The following is a 27,920-nucleotide window of genomic DNA, read 5'->3' as shown; positions in this document are numbered from 1 at the left end:
GGGATGAAAGGGTTGATGTATGAGGAGAGATGAAACCATTTGGCTTATACTCTCTGGAGTTTCGAAGGATGCGAGGGTATCTGAGGTATATAAGATATTAAAAGGGATTGATAAAGTAAACGTAGACCAAATGGTCCCACTTGTAGAGCAATCTGGAACAAGAGTCACAGATGTAGGTTGAGGAACTACTTCTTGGTGGATTTATGGAACTCGCTGCCTCATAGTGCAGTGAAATCTGAGTCATTAAATGGTTTCAAGAAGGAGATAGATATATTTTGATTTTAAAAATGGGTTAAAGGGATATGGGGAACAAGTAGTGAGGTGGATTTGAGGCAAGTAAGAGATCAGCCATGATCTGATTGAATGTCGGAGCAGGCTTGAAAGGCTGAATTGCCTACTTCTGCTCCTAATTCCTATATACTGCACTTTTGGTCGAGACATGTATCAACTGTTCTTCTTTAGGGGCCATTTATTTCTCTTCAAGGATAGAGTTGAGACAAGCCGATTCTACTGAAGGGCAACCAAGATCTGGCATGTTCTGCCATGTTTCTAAAAATATATTTGAATGTTTTATGTCTACAACTCACAGATATTTTATGTTTGTCTGGTTGCAGAATGTCAGCTTTGCCATTAGAACCTATTTCAAGCTATCTGTAGACCATTATTTGAGTTTTCTTGCACTGTCAAAATCTGAACTGTTTCAAGTCTCAATCATTTGCTATTCTTCAGAGAACATAGGAGCGGGAATACTGCCGTAGCCCCATAATCTTTAGTAACTTTGGTGAAGAACAAATCGATCATTTTCAAATTTAAAGTTAACAATTGATCTATCGATTGCTAATTCCAGAAGATAGCTTCAAGTTGCCACCAAATACGCTTTTGTGCATGGAAGTTCAACCTACTTTTACTCCTGAAAGGTCTGACTATAACCCTTAGTTCCAGTCTACCCAACCAGCAGAATAGCTTCTCTGGTTTCCTTGGGACCATTTAACATTAATCATATTACCCCTTAAATTCCAGGGAATGCAATCCTGGTTTGTGTAGTCACTTCCGTAATTTAACCTTTGAAGTCCAGGTATCAGTCTGGTAATTTTACTGCACTCCGTCCAAGGTCATTCTATCCTTCCAAGGGTGTGATGTGCTGAGCTGTTCACAGTACTCCAAGTGTGGTCTAACTAGGGCTCTGTGCAGCTGAAATATTTGCCACCTTCCTTTTATTCCATCCTCTAGATATAAAGGGCAGCATTCTATTAGCCGTTTGATTATTTTCCATACCTGTCCACGACGTTTTAATCTTATACCCAAACTCACATGTCTTTTTGGGCTTTTCAAAAATTAGTACCCTGCTCTACCCTTACAAGGTCCAAAGTGGATAACCTCACGCTTGCCTACATTGAAATTAATTTGTCAGAGTTTTCCCTATTCACTTAAACTATCGTCCTCTCTCTTGCTGTTACACTTCCACCCATACTGCTTACAACGTCACCTATCTTGTGTCATCATCGAATTTAGTTATGCAGCTTTCTATCCCAGCATCTATGTTGATAATAAATAGTACGAAGTCTTACAACACCAGGTTAAAGTCCAACAGGTTTGTTTCGATGTCACTAGCTTTCGGAGCGCTGCTCCTTCCTCAGGTGAAGGTATGTCATTGATAATAAATACACTCAAGAGAGGAGGATCAATTGCAAAACGTGTTTGATATTAGATCAATTGTTAACTTTAAATTATCATACCAAAAGTATCACGGGATATGGGGCTAAGGTCAGGAGTGGAGGGGTGAGACACCACATAGTACCAGTCCTTTTTCCCTGTTCTCTGTCTCCTACCACTTGGCCAATTTCATAACTATAATTTCATAATTTGGCTTTAATTACATGAGCTTCAACTTTAACTTTCGGTCTCTTGTGAGGAACTTCATCTATTTGGATTTCCAGCGGTCATTTCCTAACTTACACCCATAAACATTCCCCTGTCCATTAGGTTTATCAATTCTTTAATAAATTCAACCGTGTTCATCAGACATTATCTATCCTTTACAAATCTGTGCTGGTCAGGGGATGTTTACGCTTAAGTGGGGTTGGAAGCTGTGCGAAGAGAGAAATGGGGTGGAAGCAGTGTGGAGAGAGGAATAGAAATAGCAACTGAGGAAGAAAAATAAAGCGCTCTGGATTCTTCTACCTGCAAGTCTTGAACAATCGAAATTAAATAATGTCATGGGCTGTCGCACAAACAATTACTAACTTCCGAATGGTAGGTCACCTTTTACTGAAAATGATGCCATTTGAGGGCAACCCAACTTCTGTTTCTATTTTTCAGTGTAGTGGATTCTCAGTATGTCATTGATCCTGGTTGGAGAAGCAGGGTGTGAGGGAATTTGACAGGTGGAGATGTGAATATTGTCAGCTTTCTGGCAGACATGCTTGTGAAGTGAATTCTGAGAAAACTACGATGCAAATCAACCAAGGATCTACTTTTAATTAAAAAGTACAAGGAGCTTTTATTCCATGCAATTCTTATTTCCTCCATGATGTATTAATATATATATAGCTATTGTTTTTACAAATCTCTTTTTATTATTAACTGTCTTAAGTTTCCAAATATAAGTTTGCCAGACAGATTTAATTTTGTTCTCTGATTTTAAAGCATAATATGCATTATATTGCTCTGTCCAGTGCTATTGGCTCTCCAGGAACAGTATGTATCCTTTCAAATCAGCTAATTTTATCAAGTGAGATTGATCTCAACTGAGCCTCCCATGGTTCCTTGAAGGTGACATGTAAATATCAAACTGCTGACACTCTTGAAATGTATCCAAACTGACTAACATAGTCGTGCTTTGATTGCAGAAATGATCTTCATTCTGTTATGAGTACATTTGCACATGGTACACACATTTTATGGTTATAGTTTTTCATTTGAATTATCTTACTATTTTATGTTCTGTGCAATATACTTTGTTTAATACTTTGATAATTTAAAAAATACTTTTGAAACATTACATTTTGTAATCTGATATCTTAACATGTGCTGCCTCTGATCATATAGAACATATTCAGATGTGATTTGTGGGTGAGCCAGAGTAAGGAGTAAAGCTAATTAATGTTCTGGTGGTAAATTAAATCTGACCATAGTTTCAAACTTATAGAAGGCACTAGAACAAAGACAAACAACAAAGAAAAGTACAGCACAGGAACAGGCTTTTCAGAACGTTTCCTGGCAGCCAGGCGCACTTTGAAAACGCCATTCTGAACCCCGGACGAACCTGCAGGACAGCGGGACTTGCCCCCTGGCGGCAGGGGAGGCAGGTGTCAGTTCTCTTAACACACAATGTATTTGAATTTCACTTTTTAATAGTTGCATCAGATTGTTTCAAATGTTATATTACTAAAATGAACAACTGACCTTAGAGCACCTACCATAAACAAGTAGCAAATAAAACTGGGAATCAAAGTTTGAATTAGTCATTGTGGATTAAAATGGCAAGGTACCTAAAGGATGGTACAATTTTGTTTGTAAATCCGAGGCCAAACCATCTTCAACTGCTTCATCAATGACCTTCCTTCCATCGGAAGGTCAGAAATGGGGACGCTCATTGATAGAACAAAGAACAAAGAAATGTACAGCACAGGAACAGGCCCTTCGGCCCTCCAAGCCCGTGCCGACCATGCTGCCCGACTAAACTACAATCTTCTACACTTCCTGGGTCCGTATCCTTCTATTCCCATCCTATTCATATATTTGTCAAGATGCCCCTTAAATGTCCCTATCGTCCCTGCTTCCACTACCTCCTCCGGTAGCGAGTTCCAGGCACCCACTACCCTCTGCGTAAAAAACTTGCCTCGTACATCTAATCTAAACCTTGCCCCTCTCACCTTAAACCTATGCCCCCTAGTAATTGACCCCTCTACCCTGGGGAAAAGCCTCTGACTATCCACTCTGTCTATGCCCCTCATAATTTTGTATACCTCTATCAGGTCTCCCCTCAACCTCCTTCGTTCCAGTGAGAACAAACCGAGTTTATTCAACCGTTCCTCATAGCTAATGCCCTCCATACCAGGCAACATTCTGGTAAATCTCTTCTGCACTCTCTCTAAAGGCTCCACATCCTTCTGGTAGTGTGGCGACCAGAATTGAACACTATACTCCAAGTGTGGCCTAACTAAGGTTCTATACAGCTGCAACATGACTTGCCAATTCTTATACTCAATGCCCGGCCAATGAAGGCAAGCATGCCGTATGCCTTCTTGACTACCTTCTCCACCTGTGTTGCCCCTTTCAGTGACCTGTGGACCTGTACACCTAGATCTCTCTGACTTTCAATACTCTTGAGGGTTCGACCATTCACTGTATATTCCCTATCTGCATTAGACCTTCCAAAATGCATTACCTCACATTTGTCCGGATTAAACTCTATCTGCCACCTCTCCGCCCAAGTCTCCAAACAATCTAAATCTTGCTGTATCCTCTGACAGTCCTCATCGCTATCCGCAATTCCACCAACTTTTGTGTCATCTGCAAACTTACGAATCAGACCAGTTACATTTTCCTCCAAATCATTTATATATACTACAAACAGCAAAGGTCCCAGCACTGATCCCTGCGGAACACCACTAGTCACAGCCCTCCAATTAGAAAAGCACCCTTCCATTGCTACTCTCTGCCTTCTATGACCTAGCCAGTTCTGTATCCACCTTGCCAGCTCACCCCTGATCCCGTGTGACTTCACCTTTTGTACTAGTCTACCATGAGGGACCTTGTCAAAGGCCTTACTGAACTTATAGACAACATCCACTGCCCTACCTGCATCAATCATCTTTGTGACCTCCTCAAAAAACTCTATTAAGTTAGTGAGACACGACCTCCCCTTCACAAAACCATGCTGCCTCTCACTAATACGTCCAATTGCTACCAAATGGGAGTAGATCCTGTCTCGAAGAATTCTCTCCAGTAATTTCTCTACCACTGACGTAAGGCTCACCGGCCTGTAGTTCCCTGGATTATCCTTGCTACCCTTCTTAAACAGAGGAACAACATTGGCTATTCTTCAGTCCTCTGGGACATCACCTGAAGACAGTGAGGATCCAAAGATTTCTGTCAAGGCCTCAGCAATTTCCTCTCTTGCCTCCTTCAGTATTCTGCGGTAGATCCCATCAGGCCCTGGGGGCTTATCTACCTTAGTATTTTTCAAGACACCCAACACCTCGTCTTTTTGGATCTCAATGTGACCCAGGCTATCTACACCCCCTTCTCCAGACTCAACATCTACCAATTCCTTCTCTTTGGTGAATACTGATGCAAAGTATTCATTTAGTACCTCGCCCATTTCCTCTGGCTCCACATATAGATGCCCTTGCCTATCCTTCAGTGGACCAACCATTTCCCTGGCTACCCTCTTGCTTTTTATGTACGTGTAAAAAGCCGTGGGATTTTCCTTAACCCTATTTGCCAATGACTTTTCGTGACCCCCTTCTAGCCTCCTGACTCCTTGCTTAAGTTCCTTCCTACTTTCCTTATATTCCACACAGGCTTTGTCTGTTCCCAGCCCTTTAACCCTGACAAATGCCTCCTTTTTCTTTTTGACGAGGTCTACAATATCTCTCGTTATCCAAGGTTCCCGAAATTTGCCGTATTTGTCCTTCTTCCTCACAGGAACATGCCGGTCCTGAATTCCTTTCAACTGACACTTGAAAGCCTCCCACATGTCAGATGTTGATTTACCCTCAAACATCCGCCCCCAAATTGAGCAGAACACAGACTCTGCCTCCCTCTTGAGGTTTTGCTGTGTGCTGTATGCATTTGGGCCTGAAGCAGCATAGGAGTCTCACGATTACAGACCTGAGATCCCCTCATAACTGAGTATTAGTGTTCTCAATATTCACTGGTGAAGGGAACCACTGTACCTTGATTGGATTCTAAAAGCAGCTTCTTTTATACTCAACCATGTGTTCCTATATAAAAGTTTTGCCAGGGTGCCCGGAGATTTTTGAGCGACCCGTTTTTCAGAACGTTTCCTGGCAGCCAGGCGCACTTTGAAAACGCCCAGCAAAGTGCGACTTCGGGAAAGGGCCCCGATTTCAAATCGGAGGCCTTCTCGATGAGCGCAAGGGGCATTTAACAACATTTTTAAGCGGGCTTTTCGAACTGCGTTGCCGGCCAGGAAATGTGGCACCGAAGGTGCACATACCGGCCCGTTGGCCATTCTGAACCCCGGACGAACCTGCAGGACAGCGGGACTTGCCCCCTGGTGGCAGGGGAGGCAGGTGTCAGTTCTCTTAACACACAATGTATTTGAATTTCACTTTTTAATAGTTGCATCAGATTGTTTCAAATGTTATATTACTAAAATGAACAACTGACCTTAGAGCACCTACCATAAACAAGTAGCAAATAAAACTGGGAATCAAAGTTTGAATTAGTCATTGTGGATTAAAATGGCAAGGTACCTAAAGGATGGTACAATTTTGTTTGTAAATCCGAGGCCAAACCATCTTCAACTGCTTCATCAATGACCTTCCTTCCATCGGAAGGTCAGAAATGGGGACGCTCATTGATAGAACAAAGAACAAAGAAATGTACAGCACAGGAACAGGCCCTTCGGCCCTCCAAGCCCGTGCCGACCATGCTGCCCGACTAAACTACAATCTTCTACACTTCCTGGGTCCGTATCCTTCTATTCCCATCCTATTCATATATTTGTCAAGATGCCCCTTAAATGTCCCTATCGTCCCTGCTTCCACTACCTCCTCCGGTAGCGAGTTCCAGGCACCCACTACCCTCTGCGTAAAAAACTTGCCTCGTACATCTAATCTAAACCTTGCCCCTCTCACCTTAAACCTATGCCCCCTAGTAATTGACCCCTCTACCCTGGGGAAAAGCCTCTGACTATCCACTCTGTCTATGCCCCTCATAATTTTGTATACCTCTATCAGGTCTCCCCTCAACCTCCTTCGTTCCAGTGAGAACAAACCGAGTTTATTCAACCGCTCCTCATAGCTAATGCCCTCCATACCAGGCAACATTCTGGTAAATCTCTTCTGCACTCTCTCTAAAGCCTCCACATCCTTCTGGTAGTGTGGCGACCAGAATTGAACACTATACTCCAAGTGTGGCCTAACTAAGGTTCTATACAGCTGCAACATGACTTGCCAATTCTTATACTCAATGCCCCGGCCAATGAAGGCAAGCATTCCGTATGCCTTCTTGACTACCTTCTCCACCTCTGTTGCCCCTTTCAATGACCTGTGGACCTGTACTCCTAGATCTCTTTGACTTTCAATACTCATGAGAGTTCTACCATTCACTGTATATTCCCTACCTGCATTAGACCTTCCAAAATGCATTACCTCCCATTTGTCCGGATTAAACTCCATCTGCCATCTCTCCGCCCAAGTCTCCAGACAATCTAAATCCTGCTGTATCCTCCGACAGTCCTCATCGCTATCCGCAATTCCACCAACCTTTGTGTCGTCTGCAAACTTACTAATCAGACCAGTTACATTTTCCTCCAAATCATTTATATATACTACAAAGAGCAAAAGTCCCAGCACTGATCCCTGTGGAACACCACTGGTCACAGCCCTCCAATTAGAAAAGCATCCCTCCATTGTTACTCTCTGCCTTCTATGGCCTAGCCAGTTCTGTATCCACCTTGCCAGCTCACCCCTGATCCCGTGTGACTTCACCTTTTGTACTAGTCTACCATGAGGGACCTTGTCAAAGACCTTACTGAAGTCCATATAGACAACATCTACTGCCCTACCTGCATCAATCATCTTAGTGACCTCCTCGAAAAACTCTATCAAGTTAGTGAGACACGACCTCCCCTTCACAAAACCGTGCTGCCTCTCACTAATACGTCCGTTTGCTTCCAAATGGGAGTAGATCCTGTCTCGAAGAATTCTCTCCAGTAATTTCCCTACCACTGAAGTAAGGCTCACCTGCCTGTAGTTCCCGGGATTATCCTTGCTACCCTTCTTAAACAGTGGAACAACATTGGCTATTCTCCAGTCCTCCGGTACATCCCCTGAAGACAGCGAGGATCCAAAGATTTCTGTCAAGGCCTCAGCAATTTCCTCTCCAGCCTCCTTCAGTATTCTGGGGTAGATCCCATCAGGCCCTGGGGACTTATCTACCTTAATATTTTTTAAGACACCCAACACCTCGTCTTTTTGGATCACAATGTGACCCAGGCTATCTACACCCCCTTCTCCAGACTCAACATCTACCAATTCCTTCTCTTTGGTGAATACTGATGCAAAGTATTCATTTAGTACCTCGCCCATTTCCTCTGGCTCCACACATAGATTCCCTTGCCTATCCTTCAGTGGGCCAACCCTTTCCCTGGCTACCCTCTTGCTTTTTATGTACGTGTAAAAAGCCTTGGGATTTTCCTTAACCCTATTTGCCAATGACTTTTCGTGACCCCTTCTAGCCCTCCTGACTCCTTGCTTAAGTTCCTTCCTACTTTCCTTATATTCCACGCAGGCTTCGTCTGTTCCCAGCCTTTTAGCCCTGACAAATGCCTCCTTTTTCTTTTTGACGAGGCCTACAATATCACTCGTCATCCAAGGTTCCCGAAAATTGCCGTATTTATCTTTCTTCCTCACAGGAACATGCCGGTCCTGTATTCCTTTCAACTGCCACTTGAAAGCCTCCCACATGTCAGATGTTGATTTACCCTCAAACATCCGCCCCCAATCTATGTTCTTCAGTTCCCGCCTAATATTGTTATAATTAGCCTTCCCCCAATTTAGCACATTCATCCTCTGACCACTCTTATCCTTGTCCACCAGTACTTTAAAACTTACTGAATTGTGATCACTGTTACCAAAATGCTCCCCTACTGAAACATCTACCACCTGGCCAGGCTCATTCCCCAAGACCAGGTCCAGTACCGCCCCTTCCCTAGTTGGACTGTCTACATATTGTTTTAAGAAGCCCTCCTGGATGCTCCTTACAAACTCCACCCCGTCTAAGCCCCTGGCACTAAGTGAGTCCCAGTCAATATTGGGGAAGTTGAAGTCTTCCATCACCACAACCCTGTTGATTTTACTCTTTTCCAAAATCTGTCTACCTATCTGCTCCTCTATCTCCCGCTGGCTGTTGGGAGGCCTGTAGTATACCCCAACATTGTGACTGCACCCTTCTTATTCCTGATCTCTACCCATATAGCCTCACTGCCCTCTGAGGTGTCCTCTCGCAGTACAGCTGTGATATTCTCCCGAACAAGTAGCGCAACTCCGCCTCCCCTTTTACATCCCCCTCTATCCCGCCTGAAACATCTAAATCCTGGAACGTTTAGCTGCCAATCCTGCCCTTCCCTCAACCAGGTCTCTGTAATGGCAACAACATCATAGTTCCAAGTACTAATCCAAGCTCTAAGTTCATCTGCCTTACCCGTAATGCTCCTTGCATTAAAACATATGCACTTCAGGCCACCAGACCCGCTGTGTTCAGCAACTTCTCCCTGTCTGCTCTGCCTCAGAGCCACACTGTCCCTATTCCTTAGTTCTCCCTCAATGCTCTCACCTTCTGACCTATTGCTCCCGTGCCCACCCCCCTGCCATACTAGTTTAAACCCTCCCGTGTGACACTAGCAAACCTTGCGGCCAGGATATTTATGCCTCTCCGGTTTAGATGCAACCTGTCCTTCTTATACAGGTCACACCTGCCCCGGAAGAGCTCCCAGTGGTCCAGATAATGGAAACCCTCCCTCCTACACCAGCTGTTTGGCCACGTGTTTAGCTGCTCTATCTTCCTATTTCTAGCCTCACTGGCATGTGGCACAGGGAGTAATCCCGAGGTTACAACCCTCGAGGTCCTGTCTTTTAACTTTCTGCCTAGCTCCTTGAACCCCTGCTGCAGGACCTCATGCCCCTTCCTGCCTATGTCGTTAGTACCAATATGTACAACGACCTCTGCCTGTTTGCCCTCCCCCTTCAGGATGCCCTCTACCCGTTCGGAGACATCCTGGACCCTGGCACCAGGGAGGCAACATACCATCCTGGAGTCTCTTTCACGTCCACAGAAGTGCCTATCTGTGCCCCTGACTATAGAGTCCCCTATTACTATTACTCTTCTGCGCTTTGACCCTCCCTCCTGAACATCAGAGCCAGCCGTGGTGCCACTGCTCTGGCTGCTGCTGTTTTCCCCTGATAGGCTATCCCCCCCGACAGTATCCAAAGGGGTATATCTGTTCGAGAGTGGGACAACCACAGGGGATTCCTGCACTGACTGCCTGCCCTTTCTGGTGGTCACCCATTTCTCTGCCTGCACCTTGGGTGTGACCACATTTACATAACTGCGATCTATGACGCTTTCCGCCACCTGCATGCTCCTAAGTGCATCCAATTGCTGCTCCAACCGAACCATGCGGTCTGTGAGGAGCTCCAGTTGGGTGCACTTTCTGCAGATGAAGCCATCCGGGACGCTGGAAGCCTCCCGGACCTGCCACATCTCACAGTCAGAGCACAGCACCCCTCTAACTGACATTGCGTCAATTAATTAAAATTAAATTTGTCTTTTTTTTAATAAATATTTTTTTTTATATTTCAAAGTTACTGTCAACTATCTGTTTCCTAGCACTAGATTTCTAATAGAAATGCGATAGCTAACTATAGTACTCTCTATAGTACTATATAATGATGATTGCACAGTGTTCACCACACATGTCCCAAGTGCAGCAAGACCTGGACAATATCCTAGCATGGGCCGACAAGTGGCGAGTAGCATTTGCACTGCACAAGAGCCAGGCAATGATCATCTTCAACAGGAGAGAATCTAACCACCATCCCTTGACATTCAATAGCATTGCCATCACTGAATCCCCCTCAATTAGCATCTTGAGGGTTACCATTGACCAGAAACTGAACTGGACCTGCCATATAAATACTGTGGCTACTAAAGCAGGCCAGAAACTGCTGTTGGCAACTCACCTCCTAACTCCCTGCCCTCCATCTACAATGCACTAGTCAGGAGTGTGGTGGAATACTCTCCCCTTGCCTGAATGAGTACAGCTCCAACAGCACTGCAGAAGCTTGAAACCATATCAGACAAAGCAACCCATCCTCAACCATTCACTCCCTCTATCACTGACATGCAATGATAGCAGTATGTACTACCGACAAGATGCACTGCACAAACTCACCAATGCTCCTTAGACAACTCCTTCCAAACCCATGACCGTGACCATCTCAAAGGAAAAGGGCAGCTGACACCGGGAAGTTCCACTCTAAGTCACTCACCGTCCTGATTTGGAAATGTAGCGCTGTTCCTTCACTGTTGTGGGGCCCAAATCCTGGAATTCCCTCCCTCATAGCACTGTGGGTGTACTTACACCACATGGACTGCAGCGGTTCAAGCAGGCAGCTCACCGCCACCTACGCGAGGGCAATTCGGGATGGATAATAAATGCTGGCCTTGTGTTGTGATCCCAGATCAGCCCCCAACAGTGGCTAGGATACTGGACAGAAATCCTAATATTTTTTAATTTTGTAAGACTGAGGAAAGGGTACCTTGCTCCAGGAGTGATTTCACGCAAAATAAGAATACGGTAAAAACTTTATTACTAACATAGTATTAGAATATCTTTAACATCGCACAAGAAAGTAGCTTCCAATTACCTCTTTAAATAATGCTAATCAGTACAGTGACACAATAGCCCTTAACTGTTATCTTTATTTCCATTCAAACAACAGAACCACCTCAGATCCCAATCACTTTTAAATACAGTTAGCACTCAGGAAAGTACAGAGATGTCTTTTGAGACTGTTTTGAAAAGATAGACCTGGACTATCAGAACAATGCAGAATCTCTGGCTGTATTTCTTCAGGAAACTCTCAGCTTGCCTTCCAGCCAAAAAACAAAATTGAACCTCAATACCTGACTGCTTGAACCCTTGGCTTTTCCCGTTAACTGCATTACCTCACTGAATTGGTTTCCTCTCATGAGTCCCGAAAGACGTGCTTGTTAGGAGAATTGGACATTCTGAATTCTCCCTCCGTGTCCCCGAACAGGTGCCCGAGTGTGGCGACTAGGGGATTCTCACAGTAATTTCATTGCAGTGTTAATGTAAGCCTACTTGTGACAATAATGAAGATTATTATTATTACAATGCCTCTAATTAACTACTCCGCAGGGAACCCTCTTAATATAAACAAAAATCCATTTGCCCAACTTTTTTACAATGCTTTAATTGCACCTCTTCTGGCTCCCAAAAAGCCGAACTGTATTGCCAGAATTTTAAAAAAAATATTGCTGCAATAAACTAGGCTTTCAACCCTTACTGCACCAAATACATATGTGTAAGGACCTTGCCAAAAACTGTTCTGTTCTGTTTCTTTTTTGATCTTGAAACGCCCCCACTGCAAGCTGCCATTTGAATTTGCCCAGGACTTCATCTTGATGCTCTGAGGTAGAGCCTATAGCCTATAATGTCAGTTTGATAGACTTGGCAAGCAGCCAATCAGTGGGTCTGGAATTCTGAGATATTGCTGTTCTCGCTTGCGATTGGGGGAGCCATTCAGAACCTTCTGAAGAAAAGCGGGTCATGTGAAGAGCTGCATTTTGTCCTGAGTTCTGTGAAAGATTCCAGCAGGAAGCTATTTGAAGGAACTCTCTCTCTGCCAGTCAATGTAAGGGGCTCCCAGCCAGACCCTTGGAAGGCACTCCTATTTGAAAGACTGCTGGCAGTAGTCAGACCTGTGAAGGAAACTACTGGTCTGAATGGCCTCAAGCAGGTTCTCCCATTAGATCTAAAACAGTTTAATCCTCTGAATCCTTTTACTTGGAAAATGAAATGAAATGAAAATCGCTTATTGTCACAAGTAGGCTTCAAATGAAGTTACTGAGAAAAGCCCCAAGTCGCCACATTCCGGCGCCTGTTCGGGGAGGCCCAGTCTGAGGACACTCTTCATGATACAGCCAGAATCTCTGCACGGAGATCAGACAAGCAGGAAAGACAAGACGACATAGAATCTGCGATAAACCTTCAGGTAGAAAACTCCAGTACTATCTCAGGGAGATGGAGGCTCCACGTGGTGGTCAAAGGATAGAATTGCACTGACCTGAATTTCCTGTGTAAATCGATTTCCCAAAGGGTCGTATTTAGAGAAGGCTGACGCTTACAGAGACTACAACCTCAGCAGTGAAGATTCATCTCAAACCTTTTACTTTAATTCCTGTTATTTTATGATTTTTATTGAGTTTTGTTATACAAAACAAACATAAATATGAAGAAACCGTGGGAGTTAAAAGAGAAAATAGGAAGTAAAACTAAAACTCTTTACACATAGATCAGCTTCAACTATTTACATAGATACATCACAGTATCCCCCTTTTTAAATCCCTCTTTAGTGGTTTGCAGTGGCGATTGTGGTCCCCTGCGTTTCACTTCCCACCGGTTATCCCTTTGCTTTTCCTCCTCTGGTTCAGGTTGTTGTTGCACCTGCCCCCCCCCCCCCCCCCCCCCCCCCCCACAAACGTTCTGACCCTCGGATGGCAAATTTAACTTTACATTTGGAGAAATTCCGACAGGCCAGACAGCCAGTCTGCAGCTTTGGGAGGTGCTGCTGAACGCCCGCCAAGCAGGATTCTCCGCCGGGCGATTAAGGAGGCAAAGGCAAGGGCGTCACCCTCCTCCATGAAATATCTGGCTGTTCTGAAACTCTGAAGACCGCCTCTCTTGGGCATGGCTCCACCTTCATGCCCACCACCCTGGATATCACTTTCAAAAAGGCTGTCCTGAACCCGGAAAGTCTGGGACAAGACCATAACATGTGGGTATGGTTGTCCGGGCTTCCTTGGCACAGTTCGCATTTCTCCTCCACCTCCGGGAAGAAACTGCTCATTCCGGTTCTGGTTAAGTGGGCTCTGTGTACCACTTTTAGTTGCATTAGGCTTAGCCTTGCGCATGTGGGGGTGGAGTTGATTCTTTGCACTGCTTCGCTCCAGGGTCCCCACCCTATTTCAAACCCTAGGTCCTCCTCCCACTTCTCCCTTGTCTTGTCCAGTTAGGTGTTGGTCCCTCTTAGCAGTTGCCTGCACATGTCGCCACAGTTCCCTTTCCCGAAGATGTTTGCATCTAGCAGTTCCTCCAGCAGTGATTGTCGTGGTGGTCGTTGGTACGTCCTTGTTTCCCCATAGGGATTTTTTGAGTTGTAGGTACCTACATTTATTTCCCCCGTCAGCTGGAATCTTTCTGTCAGCTCTTTGAGCGTTGTCAGTCTGTTGTTGGTGTAGAAGTCCCTAACTGCCGGCGTCCCCCAGTCCTGTCTCCACCTTTTGAAGGTGGTATCTATAGTTGTCGGCGTGAACCTGTGGTTGTAGCAGTTGGGAGCTTTATCGGACATTTCAGTTAACCCAAAATGCTGTCGCAGTTGGTTCCATGACTGGAGTGTTGCTACCACCGCTGCGCTTGTTGAATGTTTATTAGGTGGGGATGGGAGTGCCACTGTGGCTAGGGCCCTGAGGGAGGTCCCTCTGCAGGAACCACCCTCCATAAGCACCCATTCGGCTTCTGGCTCCTTTATCCACCCCTCTACTCTGCGGTTGCTGCCAGTGGTAATATTCCAGGGCTAGGCCACCCATGGATCTCCTTCTTTGCAATACCTTCTTTGGGATCCTTGCATTCTCCCCCCCCCCCCCCCCCCCCATTAAGACGTTGCTCCGTGAATAGACATTATGTATTTGGAGAAGAGTGGGAACTCCTTCTCCCCTGGGTGAGTGAATCGCCATGGGTCCACCACCCCCATCTGCTCCATGAATAGGTTGATTTCCTTCGCCATGTTGGAGGTCTTTCCCGTTTTGGGGTTTGACCTTCATGTCCGTGGGTCCTGTACACAGTTAAAATTCTCTCTCTCCCCCCCCCCCCCCCCCCCCCCCATCTCCCATGATCATTTGTTGCGTATCTATGTCGGGGTTTTCCGCCATGGTCTTCTTTATAAACTCTGTGTCGCCTCAGTTGGGAGTGTAAACGTTAATGAGGACTACTGGTGCCCCGTCTAGGACATAGGTGACCATGATGTACCGTCCTCCATGGTCCGTAACCGTCTTTGTTACTGTGAACGTTGTCCCCATATTTAGCAAAATGGCTAACCCCCTGCCCCTCGTCCCACCTAGCCCATCCTTGCCTGTAGTTGGCCCTTCTCCCTCGGGTGCGTCTCTTAGAGGAGGATTATGTCGGATTTCATGTTTTTCAGGTGGGCGATGACTCTGGATATTATCACTGGGCCGTTAAGTCGCCTGACGTTCCACATGACTATCATGATGGGGTTTTTTTGTGCCCCCGCTCCTCTGGGATCAACCAGTTTACCTGGTGGACGTGCCCCTGCACTACGGGATTTCCCTTTGTTAGGGGTCCGACCAAAATAGCCGCGGTAAGGGCAGCATGGTGGCGCAGTGGTTAGTGCTGCTGTCGCATGGCGCTGAGGTCCCAGGTTCGATCCCAGCTCTGGGTCACTGTCCGTGTGGGGTTTGCACATTCTCCCCGTGTTTGTGTCGGTTTCACCCCCACAACCCAAAGATGTGCAGGGTAGGTGGATTGGCCAGGCTAAATTGCCCCTTAATTGGAAAAAATGAATTGGGCACTCTAAATTTTTTTTTTTTAAATAGCCACGGTCACTGTTCTCCCCATGATGTTGGGCCCCTGCACTCCGAGATTTCCCTTTGTCCAGGGACCTTCCCAAGTGGTTGCTTGCAGCACTGTTTTGTTCCAAGTCGCCATATGTGGCCCTTTGTCACCAGTCTAATGCCCTCAGTCTTTCTTCACATATCCCTGAATCTAATGCCTCTTTCTTCATAAATCCCGGTGCTAGCTACTTTGCTAGTGTGGTTACCCCCCCTCCCGGAGCTAGTTGCGCTTCCTCCCGTTACCCAAACTCTAGGCTACCTGTCTGCCATTTCCCTTACCTTCTCCTGTGCTTAGCTGTACTTGCTCATTCTTCCCTCTCTTATCACTCTCGTCTCCAAAACGAGGCAGTGTTCTCCCTCGTAAAGCGGTTGCTGTGGCAATGGTCCACTGTTGGCTGTACATACTATAAAAGGGAGAGAATCTTTTTTGTTGAAACGTTGCTTTGAGAGTCTCATTCTTTAATAATAATAAGCGCTTATTATCACAAGTAAGCTTCAATGAAGTTACTGTGAAAAGCCCCTAGTCGCCACATTCCAGTGCCTGCTTGGGGAGGCCGGTATGGGAATTGAACCCGCACTGCTGTCCTTATTCTGCATTACAAGCCAGCTGTTTAGCTCACTGTGCTAAACCTGCCCCTATCGCTGCTCCTGTTGCCTCTTCTCCGTCCGTTCTCCGTGACAAACTTGCCAGCGTCTGCAGGGACCATGAAAAAGTGTTCCCTGCCTTAATGCGTGACCCAGAGCTCGGCTGGGTACAGCATTCCGAATCTCACGCTGTTTCTGTACAGCGCGGCCTTCACTTTGTTAAATTTAGCCCGCGCTTGGCCAGGTCAGCCCCAATGTCCAAGTAGATCCGGATCTTGTGACCCTCCCAGCTGCAGATTCTTTCCCGCTTCTGGGACCAGTGTATTTTTGCAATTATCGCCCTCGGCTGTTCCCCGGTTTTGGGCTTTGATCGGAGCGACTGGTGCGCTCTTATCGATTTCTGGTGGGTTGGGAAGCTGTCCCTTCCCACCAGGTTACCCAACATTTGGGGCACACAGTCTGTGGGGTTCCTACCTTCGATCCCCTCTGGAAGGCCCACGATTCGCAAGTTCTGCCACCTCGACCGGTTCTCCTGATGCTCAACCTTTCCCCTCAGGTTGCCATGTGACGCGACCAGCCTTGCCATCTCTTTTTCCAATCCGGTCGCTCTGGTCCGTAGCAGCCCCCTCCAGATCTTTAATCATTGCCTCCTGGGCCTACAGTTATTTTTTGGCTTTGTTCAGGGCCACCTGCATGGTTGCCAGAGATTCGGCCACCCCACCCTTCACTGCAGCTTGTGTGTCCGATTTTGTTTCCTCTCGGTGTACCTTCAACTCTCTTGAGAGGAACGTCCTCCATCCATCCCCTGGTGAGGGGAGGGCGTCTCGTGCGGCGGGTCAGTTCCTCTCGCTCTGGCGAAGTCTGACTTTCGCCACCTCCTGCGTTGGTCGGCTTAGCCGGTTGTTATTTGTCCAGGCTTTATCCACCCCTGGTCTCCACTCGTCCTCTGGACTGGCTGTTGTTCGGCATCTTTCTTTCTTCGTATTGTTAGTGGTGTGGGGTTGATTTGTATCGTTTAAGGTGTTTTTCAAGCAAGAAGTGCCTATTTTTCAGATTCGCGGGAGGAGAGCCACCTGATTTGTGCCACCTCAGCACATCCCCATCACCGGAAGTTGAATTCCCATTATTTTAAACCTTCCCATACTGTATGTTTATCTTGTGTGTCTGGAAGGAGGGTGGGACGGATTTTGGGGAATAGGTGGACTAGTGGACCATTGTTCCATGACTTCCATTATATGTTCATCTTTTACTCTTGTTATAAATGAATAGTTTGTTAATGTTTTATTTGTAAAATTGGTGCCTATAACTCATTGGAGCAGTCAAGGGTTAAAGATCTCAGAAAAATACACAAATGATTAGTGATTCAGTAATGGTTTGGGGATGACTGGAACTGTCCGCACATTCGCCCAGGGTATCGTAACAAATACAACATATCTGAAATTCCTACATTCATCGCACCAGCCAGCAGCATCCACGTCCCATACATGAATAAAATTAAATTGTGGAGAATATGGTACTCAAAATGTTCATAAATTTAAAACAATGACACCAACTTACAAGTGTAAAATTTGCCTGCACAATTGTCTTTGTGTTGGAAATCTCTAGCCAATTGTCTGTTTGGAGACTTGCCCTTTTGTTCTGGGGGTGGGGGGGGGGCTGGGATTTATGGCATTCCTACATCTAAAGCTCAGCATCGACAACCTGAAGGAAGAGACAACCATATAGAATGCTGCAAGTATACCACAACTTTCAAAATACTTTTTTTGTCCTAGGTTGAATATGTGGCAGCATATGTGTGCCAAATGTGTATTTTCTTTTGTTTGAGGACTTACTAAAACATTCAGCGTGCCAAACCTTCCAGTTGGTACGCCTGTCCTAAACATCATAGTTTGATGATGGAAAAAATCTGGAACCAAGACCCATGGAAGCAATTTTAGGAGTGATTCATGCTTGGAAGTAGCTGAAAACTCTCTGCATGGGCAGCACGGTAGCATGGTGGTTAGCACAATTGCTTCACAGCTCCAGGGTCCCAGGTTCGATTCCGGCTTGGGTCACTGTCTGTGCGGAGTTTGCACGTTCTCCCCGTGTGTGCGTGGGTTTCCTCCGGGTTCTCCGGTTTCCTCCCACAGTCCAAAGGTGTGCAGGTTAGGTGGATTGGCCATGCTAAATTGCCCATAGTGTCCAAAATTGCCCGTAGGGTGGGGTTACTGGGTTATGGGGATTAGGTGGGGTTACTGGGTTATGGGGATAGGGTGGAGGTTTGGACCTTCGGTCGGGTGCTCTTTCCAAGAGCCGGTGCAGACTCGATGGGCCGAATGGCCTCCTTCTGCACTGTAAATTCTATGTCTATGTCTATGTCTATGAATAAAACAAAACAACCGAGTATAAATGTCTGAACTATAGCTGAAAAAATAGGGTTTATAATCTATCAACAGCATATGTGCTATTGCATATACAATTAATTGTGCTGCTTCTTAGTCTCAGACTTTGCTGATTTCAGTTGCCACATAACAGGAAACTGGCCCTACTCAATTCCTGCTTTAGCTTATGCTTTAGTTTTCACCTTTTGCCTGTGCTTTATTCCCCATTCGACTACATCATTCCCAGGCCTGTGCTCTGGAATCTGCCTGAGGATTATCATGGCATATTTATTGGGCTATCAAATTTAACACCTGCTCGACCTCTGCATAAATCTAGAGAAGATGAATACTTTCACCACAGAGGAGTTGACAAATGCAGCTAGTTTTAGCATGATGACTTGCAAATCAAAACTCTGTGTGAATTGGTCAAGTTTGCAGGTGACACAAAACTGGGGCAGCTGTCTGGATAATACAGTCAGGGACCTGTAGAAGGTATTAAATTAAATTCTGCAATTAGACACATTAGTGAGAGATGGAATTCAATACAGATAAATACAAGGAGTATTTAAACACAAGTACAGGCCAGCATGCTAATGAGCAATCTGATGCACAGCATCAAGGCTTCAATACATTGCACAGTTGAAATTTGACTTGCAACCATTAACACCAATGGACCTTTCCATTATGTATTACCAATTAAAGAGAGGTAATTTCTGATTTTATAATCACATTTGTGGTGGCAGGGGCTACATCCGAAGGTGTCACCCTTTAAATATGAATAGCTCTAAACAGTTTTGTATATCGTTCTTCTTTAAGAACAACATTTAAAAAAATATTTTTGGGGGCTAGTTTTCATTTCATCCACCCTTTCTCGTTCTCTCTTGCCTGGATCTGTCTCAAAATGTCTGAAGAAGCTTGTAGCAATAGTGATTGCTAGCAAATAAAATTGCCAAAGCGAATATGGAACAGAATAGCAGGGAACATTTCTGCTCTATTTCAATAGTGTAATAGGTTTCTTTGCATTCACCTGGATGACCAGTGTGGGCTTTGGTATGATATCTTGCCCGAAGGACATATCTCAGACAATGTAACGTTGCAGTATTGTACTGGAATTTTTATTCTTCCATTGGGTGTGGATGTTGCTGGCAAGGGCTGCATTTATTGTCAATCTCTGCCCTTGAATTGAGAAGGTAGTTAGTTGTGAATAGCTGCATCGAACAGGATGCTGGAGCGAGGTTAGAGAGGGTTTCCAGGACATTGACTTAGCGACAGTGAATGCACTGTGATGTAGTTCCAAGTGAGATGGTGTGTGGTTCGGAGGGGTCTCTATGCACCTGCGCCTTTTCCTTCCAAGTGGTAGAAGAGGTCATGGTTTTGAAAGGTGCTGTTGGAGGAGCTTTGGCGAGTTGCTGCATGTATTTTGTATATGGTACACAATGCTGCCACTTTGCATCAGTGGCGAAGGAAGTGAATGTTTATGATGGTGGTTGTGGTGCCGATCAAGCAGTTTGCTTTGTCCTGGATGGTGTCGGGGGTGGGGTGGTGGTGGTTGGGAGACAAGTTACTTGCCTCAAACCTGCTCCTGTAGCCATATATATGACTGGTCAAGTTCAGTTCTGGTCAATGGTAACTCCACAGGATGTTGATGGTGGGGAATTCAACAATGGTAATACCATTGAATGTCATGGGGAATTGGTTAGATTTTATGTTGTTGGGAGATGGCCATTGCCTGGTATTTGTGTAGCACCAATGTCACTTGCCACTTCTAAGCTCAAACATAATGTTGTCCAAAGAGAACATAGAACATACAGTGCAGAAGGAGGCCATTCGGCCCACCAAGTCTGCACCGACCCACTTAAGCCCTCACTTCCACCCTATCCCCGTAACCCAATAACCCCATCCTACCCTTTTTGGTCACTAAGGGCAGTTTATCATGGCCAATCCACCTAACCTGCACATCTTTGGACTGTGGGAGAAAACCAGAGCACCTGGAGGAAACCCACGCAGACACAGGGAGAACGTGCAGACTCCGCACAGTCAGTGACCCAACGGGGAATCAAACCTAGGACCCTGGCGCTGTGAAACCACAGTGCTATCCACTTGTGCTACTGTGCTGCCCACGGTAATGCTGGAAAATCTCAGCAGGTCTGGCAGCATCTGGAGGGAGAGAAAAGAGATAATGTTTTGAGTCCCGATCACCCTTTGTCAAAGCTAAAGATGAGAAAGTGGGAAATATTTATACTGTGGTGTGAGAATGAAAGATGAGTCATAGCCACAGAAACCCAGGGAAACCGGGTGCTAATAGCCACAGAAAGCAAGGGGAAAGAGTGCTAATGGCAGTCCCCAGAGAGAACAAAAGGTGTGAAAGGCCAAACTGCAGAGAAGCTAACATCATATGTGGGGGCAGGGAGGGGGAAAAGGGGGAAGCAAAGGGGAGAAATGGTAAGGAAAAGTGGATAATATGGGGGGGGGGGTAAATATATATAAAGAAAGACGAGAGAGAAATGGTAAAAGACAGTTAAAATTAAATGGGATGAAAGCAAATGGGTCGAGGTGGGGTAGAGCTAATCATCTGAAGTTGTTGAATTCGATGTTGAGACCGGAAGGTTGTAGCGTGCCTAACCGGAAGAGGCGATGTTGTTATAAATATGGCGGTCAATATGTTCGCCTTTCTTAATCCTAATTATGTGTATACTTTCAGAGTCGCCAGGTATCTCTCGATACTGCCACAAGGTTCAACCCGAATACCGATCAAAGAGCCAATACACCAGTTAGTTAGTTCAAAGTCAATACTATTTATTTACACGCAGTAAGACCTACTCATGCACGATAATACTACAAACTAAACTATCTCTAACACTAACACCTATACTTAACTTCGGGTGCCCACTTAGTCAGAGGAACAATGACCATTGTTTGGATCTGGGCCTGTTGGGTTTGAAGAGGTAACAGGAGTACAGCTAAGGTCATCCGTCTGGTAGCGAGCGTTGACCTTGAACTTACTTGCTTCTGGTGATGCTGGTGGATGGGTCTCTCCGCTTGAGAGCCAAATCCAAGAGACTGAATCTCTGGTGGGGGTTCTTTCTTATACTTGGAGGGGCTTCACGCGCTTTTAGGCGGGCCTTAAACTTGGTTCCAATTAATTAGGCAGCTTCTTGATCGTTGTCATCGATCTAAACCAATAAAGGGGTGGGTGCCCTGATGGCTGGGCGTGTTCTAGGTGGCCGTTGGCCTTGCTTTGTTTGTGTCTTTCGGTTGGGGTACTGGCGCCGAGATGTCTGCGACAGTATTGGCTACCTGAGTATTAGTCCTTTGTTCCTCGGAGATGGGCCATCAATATGTTAATCGACCCAGAGTTTTGATTCCGTCTGCTGACTACTTTCCAAATATACATTCAGGCTCTGTGCCTGCTTGTTGCTTAGTATTACCCACATTTCCCTATGGTCTCTGAGTGTCCATTTTGTGTACTGAAAGTGGCCAACCCAGATGGCTAGTCAGAATTACCCGTTTATGTTTTGTAAGATGTCAAACCACAGTCTTACTGTTGAGAAGACTCTCAATAACTTGCATTGCTTACATTTGTAAATTTGTGAGCATTTTACCTGTCTTTTAAGCTAAACTCCAATTCTTTGAGAGCTCTAAAGAATGACCAGTCCTCCATAAATTACTGCAGAATTTATAATTTCTTGCAAAAACGTAGTCTTTTTGTCATTTCAAATAATTTGTGTAGTGTTGGCAGAGTGTCTCATTAATGTTTTTTAAAGCTTTTCCATTTGTCAATGATGGGTAGTGTCACTGGTGGTTCATATAATCAAATTAGTAGAAAGTCGACCAGTTTCTTTTTTTTTTTAAATAATATTTTATTGAAAATTTTTGGTCAACCAACACAGTACATTGTGCATCCTTTACACAACATTATAACAATACAGATAATAATGACCTTTTTTATTTAAACAAGAACAAAAGAAAACAACAACAAATAAATAAATATTAAATAACAAAAATAAAAACTAGCCCTAATTGGCAACTGCCTTGTCTCAGGCCACCCCCCCCCCCCCCCCCCCACCCCCCCCCCCCCCCCCCCCCCCAAGTTCTGGGCTGCTGCTGCTGCCTTCTTTGTTCTCCCCTATCTATCTTTCCGCAAGATATTCGACGAACGGTTGCCACCGCCTTGTAAACCCTTGAGCCGACCCCCTTAGGACGAACTTAATCCGCTCTAACTTTATGAACCCCGCCATATCATTTATCCAGGTCTCCACCCCCGGGGGCTTGGCTTCTTTCCACATTAGCAATATTCTGCGCCGGGCTACTAGGGACGCAAAGGCCAAAACATCGGCCTCTTTCGCCTCCTGCACTCCCGGCTCTTGTGCAACCCCAAATATAGCCAACCCCCAGCTTGGTTCGACCCGGACTCCTACTACTTTCGAAAGCACCTTTGTCACCCCCATCCAAAACCCCTGTAGTGCCGGGCATGACCAAAACATATGGGTGTGATTCGCTGGGCTTCTCGAGCACCTCGCACACCTATCCTCCACCCCAAAAAATTTACTGAGCCGTGTTCCAGTCATATGTGCCCTGTGTAATACCTTAAACTGAATCAGGCTTAGCCTGGCGCACGAGGACGACGAGTTTACCCTGTTTAGGGCATCTGCCCACATCCCCTCCTCAATCTCCTCCCCTAGCTCTTCTTCCCATTTCCCTTTTAGTTCGTCCATCATAGTCTCCCCTTCGTCTCTCAATTCCCTATATATATCCGACACCTTACCGTCCCCCACCCATTTCTTTGAGATGACTCTGTCCTGCACCTCTTGTGTCGGGAGCTGCGGGAATTCCCTCACCTGCTGCCTCGCAAAAGCCCTCAATTGCATGTACCTGAATGCATTCCCTTGGGGCAACCCATATTTCTCGGTCAGCGCTCCCAGACTCGCAAACTTCCCATCCACAAATAGATCTTTCAATTGCGTTATACCTGCTCTTTGCCACATTCCATATCCCCCATCCATTCCCCCCGGGGCAAACCTATGGTTGTTTCTTATCGGGGACCCCCCCAGTGCTCCGGTCTTTCCCCTATGTCGTCTCCACTGTCCCCAAATCTTCAGTGTAGCTACCACCACCGGACTCGTGGTATAGTTCCTTGGTGAGAACGGCAATGGGGCTGTCACCATAGCCTGCAGGCTGGTCCCCCTACAGGACGCCCTCTCTAATCTCTTCCACGCCGCTCCTTCCTCCTCTCCCATCCACTTACTCACCATTGAAATATTAGCGGCCCAATAATACTCACTTAGGCTCGGTAGTGCCAGCCCCCCCCTATCCCTACTACGCTGTAAGAATCCCTTCCTCACTCTCGGAGTCTTCCCGGCCCAAACAAAACCCATAATACTCTTTTCTATCCTTTTGAAAAAAGCCTTCGTGATCACCACCGGGAGACACTGAAACACAAAAAGGAATCTCGGGAGGACCACCATCTTAACTGCCTGCACCCTCCCTGCCATTGACAATGTTACCATGTCCCATCTCTTGAAATCTTCCTCCATCTGTTCCACCAACCGCGTCAAATTTAGCCTGTGCAATGTGCCCCAATTCTTAGCTATCTGGATCCCCAGGTAACGAAAGTCTCTTGTTACCTTCCTCAACGGTAGGTCTTCTATTTCTCTACTCTGCTCCCCTGGATGCACCACAAACAGCTCACTCTTTCCCATGTTCAATTTATACCCTGAAAAATCCCCAAACTCCCCAAGTATCCGCATTATTTCTGGCATCCCCTCCGCTGGATCCGCCACATATAGTAGCAGATCATCCGCATATAAAGATACCCGGTGTTCTTCTCCTCCCCTAAGTATTCCCCTCCATCCCTTGGAACCTCTCAGCGCTATCGCCAGGGGCTCAATCGCCAGTGCAAACAGTAATGGGGACAGAGGACATCCCTGCCTTGTCCCTCTGTGGAGCCGAAAATATGCCGATCCCCGTCCATTCGTGACCACACTCGCCACTGGGGCCCTATACAACAGCTGCACCCATCTAACATACCCCTCTCCGAACCCAAATCTCCTCAACACCTCCCACAGATAATCCCACTCCACTCTATCAAATGCCTAAAGTCGACCAGTTTCTAAGCTCTTGGCTGATCTGTGCAAGTGCAAACCCACATTTTTAATTTGAAGTAATGCAGTGGCCATCTTTTTGTTTCTAAATTGATGCTATTGATCAACGTGCTTTAGAATATGAAGAGTGACTCACTGAATTTGACACTTGCTACGATGAGTGACATCTTTTCTGAAATATGGATGTGTGGGAAGCGTCAATTTTAGGTGAAATGTTCCATAATTATCTGCAATAATTACCAACCTCATCACTACTTAATTGAGAAGAGTATTATTAATTTGTACTAGTACCATTCTTGTGAATGAGGCAACCTATGTGGTGTTAAACTGAAAAGATAAACCAGGGGTGAACTTCAAAAAGAGATTCATACCATCAAAGGGCTAACATGTATTAGAGAAGACTTTGTATTGATCTCCAGTCCTACATCCAAGGTTTGTTGTGCGTCTCATTGAGGATATTCAGTTTTGAAAAATACCTTGTGTGCCTATTTCAAATTAAGTCTGCTTCAATAAATTAGTGATTAAAATATTGGAGATTAAGTTGCTTGGATGTCTGACTGGATCTAATGGCAAGATGTTATTTGCATGAAACATATGATTTTGACCCATGATCAACTGCTGGCAGGAATATTGAAGCCGGTAGATTGTGGCGTAATGTTGGTTGTTATGGTGGTTATGGTATAATGTTGGTTAAAAATGCTAATTTTCAATACTTATTATTCAAGTAGAGATGCTAAATATTTCATGCAAGTAATTGGATTTATTCTGAGATCATGTTCCTAGGTCTCCGGTATGAGAACTGGTTCTACTGACTCGAAGGATTCGGAGACCAAGGATGTGAAAAAAGCACCTTTAGGAAATGACCGTCTTGCAGGACAAATAACAGGAACATCAGAGGCACCTGAACACAAAAAAAGCAAACAGCTGAAAGACCTTGCAGCCAGCCGGCTTGGTCAAGGAGACAAGCTTCCAAAATTAGGTGCGTGAAAATGATTGAGCAGATCAGAACAATTACTAAATGGAGAAAAGAAAATGTAAATATTGTTACTTGGGTGAACATCTTTAATAAAAATGCCAAATAAATCCTATCTGTCATCTCCCTACTCTCAATACCGCTTTTGTGTCAAAATTGTTTCATGTTCTAACTTTTCCAGTCCTCAACAAATCTGTTTGTCCTTTTTTCACAATCTGGGTGCCCTTAAGACCGAGATAGAGAGGTTCTTGAATAATAAGGGGATCGGGTTATGGGGAGAAGGCAGGAGAATGGGGATGAAAAACATATCAGCCATGATTGAATGGCGGAGCAGACTCGATGGGCCAAATGGCCTAATTCTGCTCCTGTGTCTTATGGTCTTACGAATCTCATCCGCCCCCTCAGTGCAATCACATTCTTCCTGTAGTGAAGTGACCAGAACTGCACACAGTTCTCCAGCTGTGGTCTAACCAATGTTTTGTAAAGTTTTAGGTCCCAACATATCCTCTCTGCTCTTACAATCTATGCTACGACTGATAAAGGCAAGCTTCCTGTATGCCTTCTTATCTACTTTATTAACCTGTCCTTCTGCCTTCAGGGATTTGTGGACAAGCACCCAAGGATCCCTCTGAGCTTCCTAGTGTCCCGCCACTCGGAGTACTCACCTATTTTGTTACTCCTTCCAAAGTGCATAATCTTGCATATTTCAGGATTAAATTCATGTAACATAGAACATTACAGCGCAGTACAGGCCCTTCGGCTCTCGATGTTGCGCCGACCTGTGAAACCACTCTAAAGCCCATCTACACTATTCTCTTATCGTCCATATGTCTAGCCAATGACCATTTGAATGCCCTTATTGTTGGCGAGTCCACTACTGTTGCAGGCAGGGCATTCCACGCCCTTACTACCCTCTGAGTAAAGAACCTACCTCTGACATCTATCTCCCCTCAATTTAAAGCTATGTCCCCTCATGTTAGACATCACCATCCGAGGAAAAAGACTCTCACTGTCCACCCTATCCAATCCTCTGATCATTTTGTATGCCTCAATTAAGTCACCTCTTAACCTTCTCTCTAACGAAAACAGCCTCAAGTCCCTCAGCCTCCCCTCATAAGATCTTCCCTCCATACCAGGCAACATTCTGGTAAATCTCCTCTGCACCCTTTCCAATGCTTCCACATCCTTCCTGTAATGCAGCGACCAGAATTGCACGCAATACTCCAAATGCGGCCGCACCAGAGTTTTGTACAGCTGCAACATGACCTCATGGCTCCGAAACCCAATCCCTCTACCAATAAAAGCTAACACACCGTACGCCTTCTTAACAACCCTCTCAACCTGAGTGGCAACTTTCAGGGATCTATGTACATGGACACCGGGATCTCTCTGCTCACCAAACTGCCAAGAATCTTACCATTAACCCAGTACTCTGTCTTCCTGTTATTCCTTCCAAAATGAATCACCTCTCACTTTTCTGCATTAAACTCCATTTGCCCTGCGCTGCAGCTTATCTATGTCCTTCTGTGACTTGTAACATCCTTCCGCACTGTCCACAACTCCACCGACTTTCGTGTCATCTGCAAATTTACTCGCCCATCCTTCTATGCCCTCCTCCAGGTCATTTATAAAAATGACAAACAACAGTGGCCCCAAAACAGATCCTTGTGGTACACCACTAGTAACAGGACTCCAGTCTGAACACTTCCCATCAACCACCACCCTTTGTCTTCTTCCAGCTAGCCAATTTCTGATCCAAACTGCTAAATCTCCCTGAATCCCATGCTTCTGTATTTTCTGCAGTAGCCTACAGTGGGGAACCTTATCAAACACTTTACTGAAATCCATATACACCACATCAACTGCTTTACCCTCATCCACGTGTTTGGTCACCTTCTCAAAGAACTCAATAAGGTTTGTGAGGCATGACCTACCCTTCACAAAACCGTGTTGACTATGTCTAATCAAATTATTCCTTTCCAGATGATTATACACCCTATCTCTTATAAACCGTTCCAAGATTTTGCCCACAACAGAAGTAAGGCTCACTGGTCTATAGTTACCGGGGTTGTCTCTACTCCCCTTCTTGAACAAGGGGATAACATTTGCTATCCTCCAGTCTTCTGGCACTATTCCTGTAGACAAAGATGACTTAAAGATCAAAGCCAAAGGCTCAGCAATCTCCTCCCTAGCTTCCCAGAGAATCCTAGGATAAATCCAATCCAGCCCAGGGGACTTATCTATTTTCACACTTTCCAGAATTGTTAACAC

The 27,920-nt window shown here is 45.5% G+C and overlaps 1 protein-coding gene across 6 annotated transcripts in view; it reads left to right on the top strand.

Annotated features, from left to right (window-relative positions):
- phf3 (PHD finger protein 3) overlaps positions 1-27,920 on the top strand; it is a 190,992-nt gene that overhangs the window by 96,917 nt on the left and 66,155 nt on the right. For all 6 annotated transcript variants that reach the window (XM_072498390.1, XM_072498393.1, XM_072498394.1 and 3 more), the window contains one exon: positions 25,460-25,655. In XM_072498390.1, the coding sequence (XP_072354491.1) occupies positions 25,460-25,655 (196 nt within the window). The remainder of the gene's footprint in view (positions 1-25,459; positions 25,656-27,920) is intronic.

This window comes from Scyliorhinus torazame, chromosome 4, assembly GCF_047496885.1.
Source record: "Scyliorhinus torazame isolate Kashiwa2021f chromosome 4, sScyTor2.1, whole genome shotgun sequence".
NCBI classification, from domain to species: Eukaryota; Metazoa; Chordata; class Chondrichthyes; order Carcharhiniformes; family Scyliorhinidae; genus Scyliorhinus; species Scyliorhinus torazame.
This window is presented reverse-complemented; position numbering and strand designations above follow the sequence as displayed.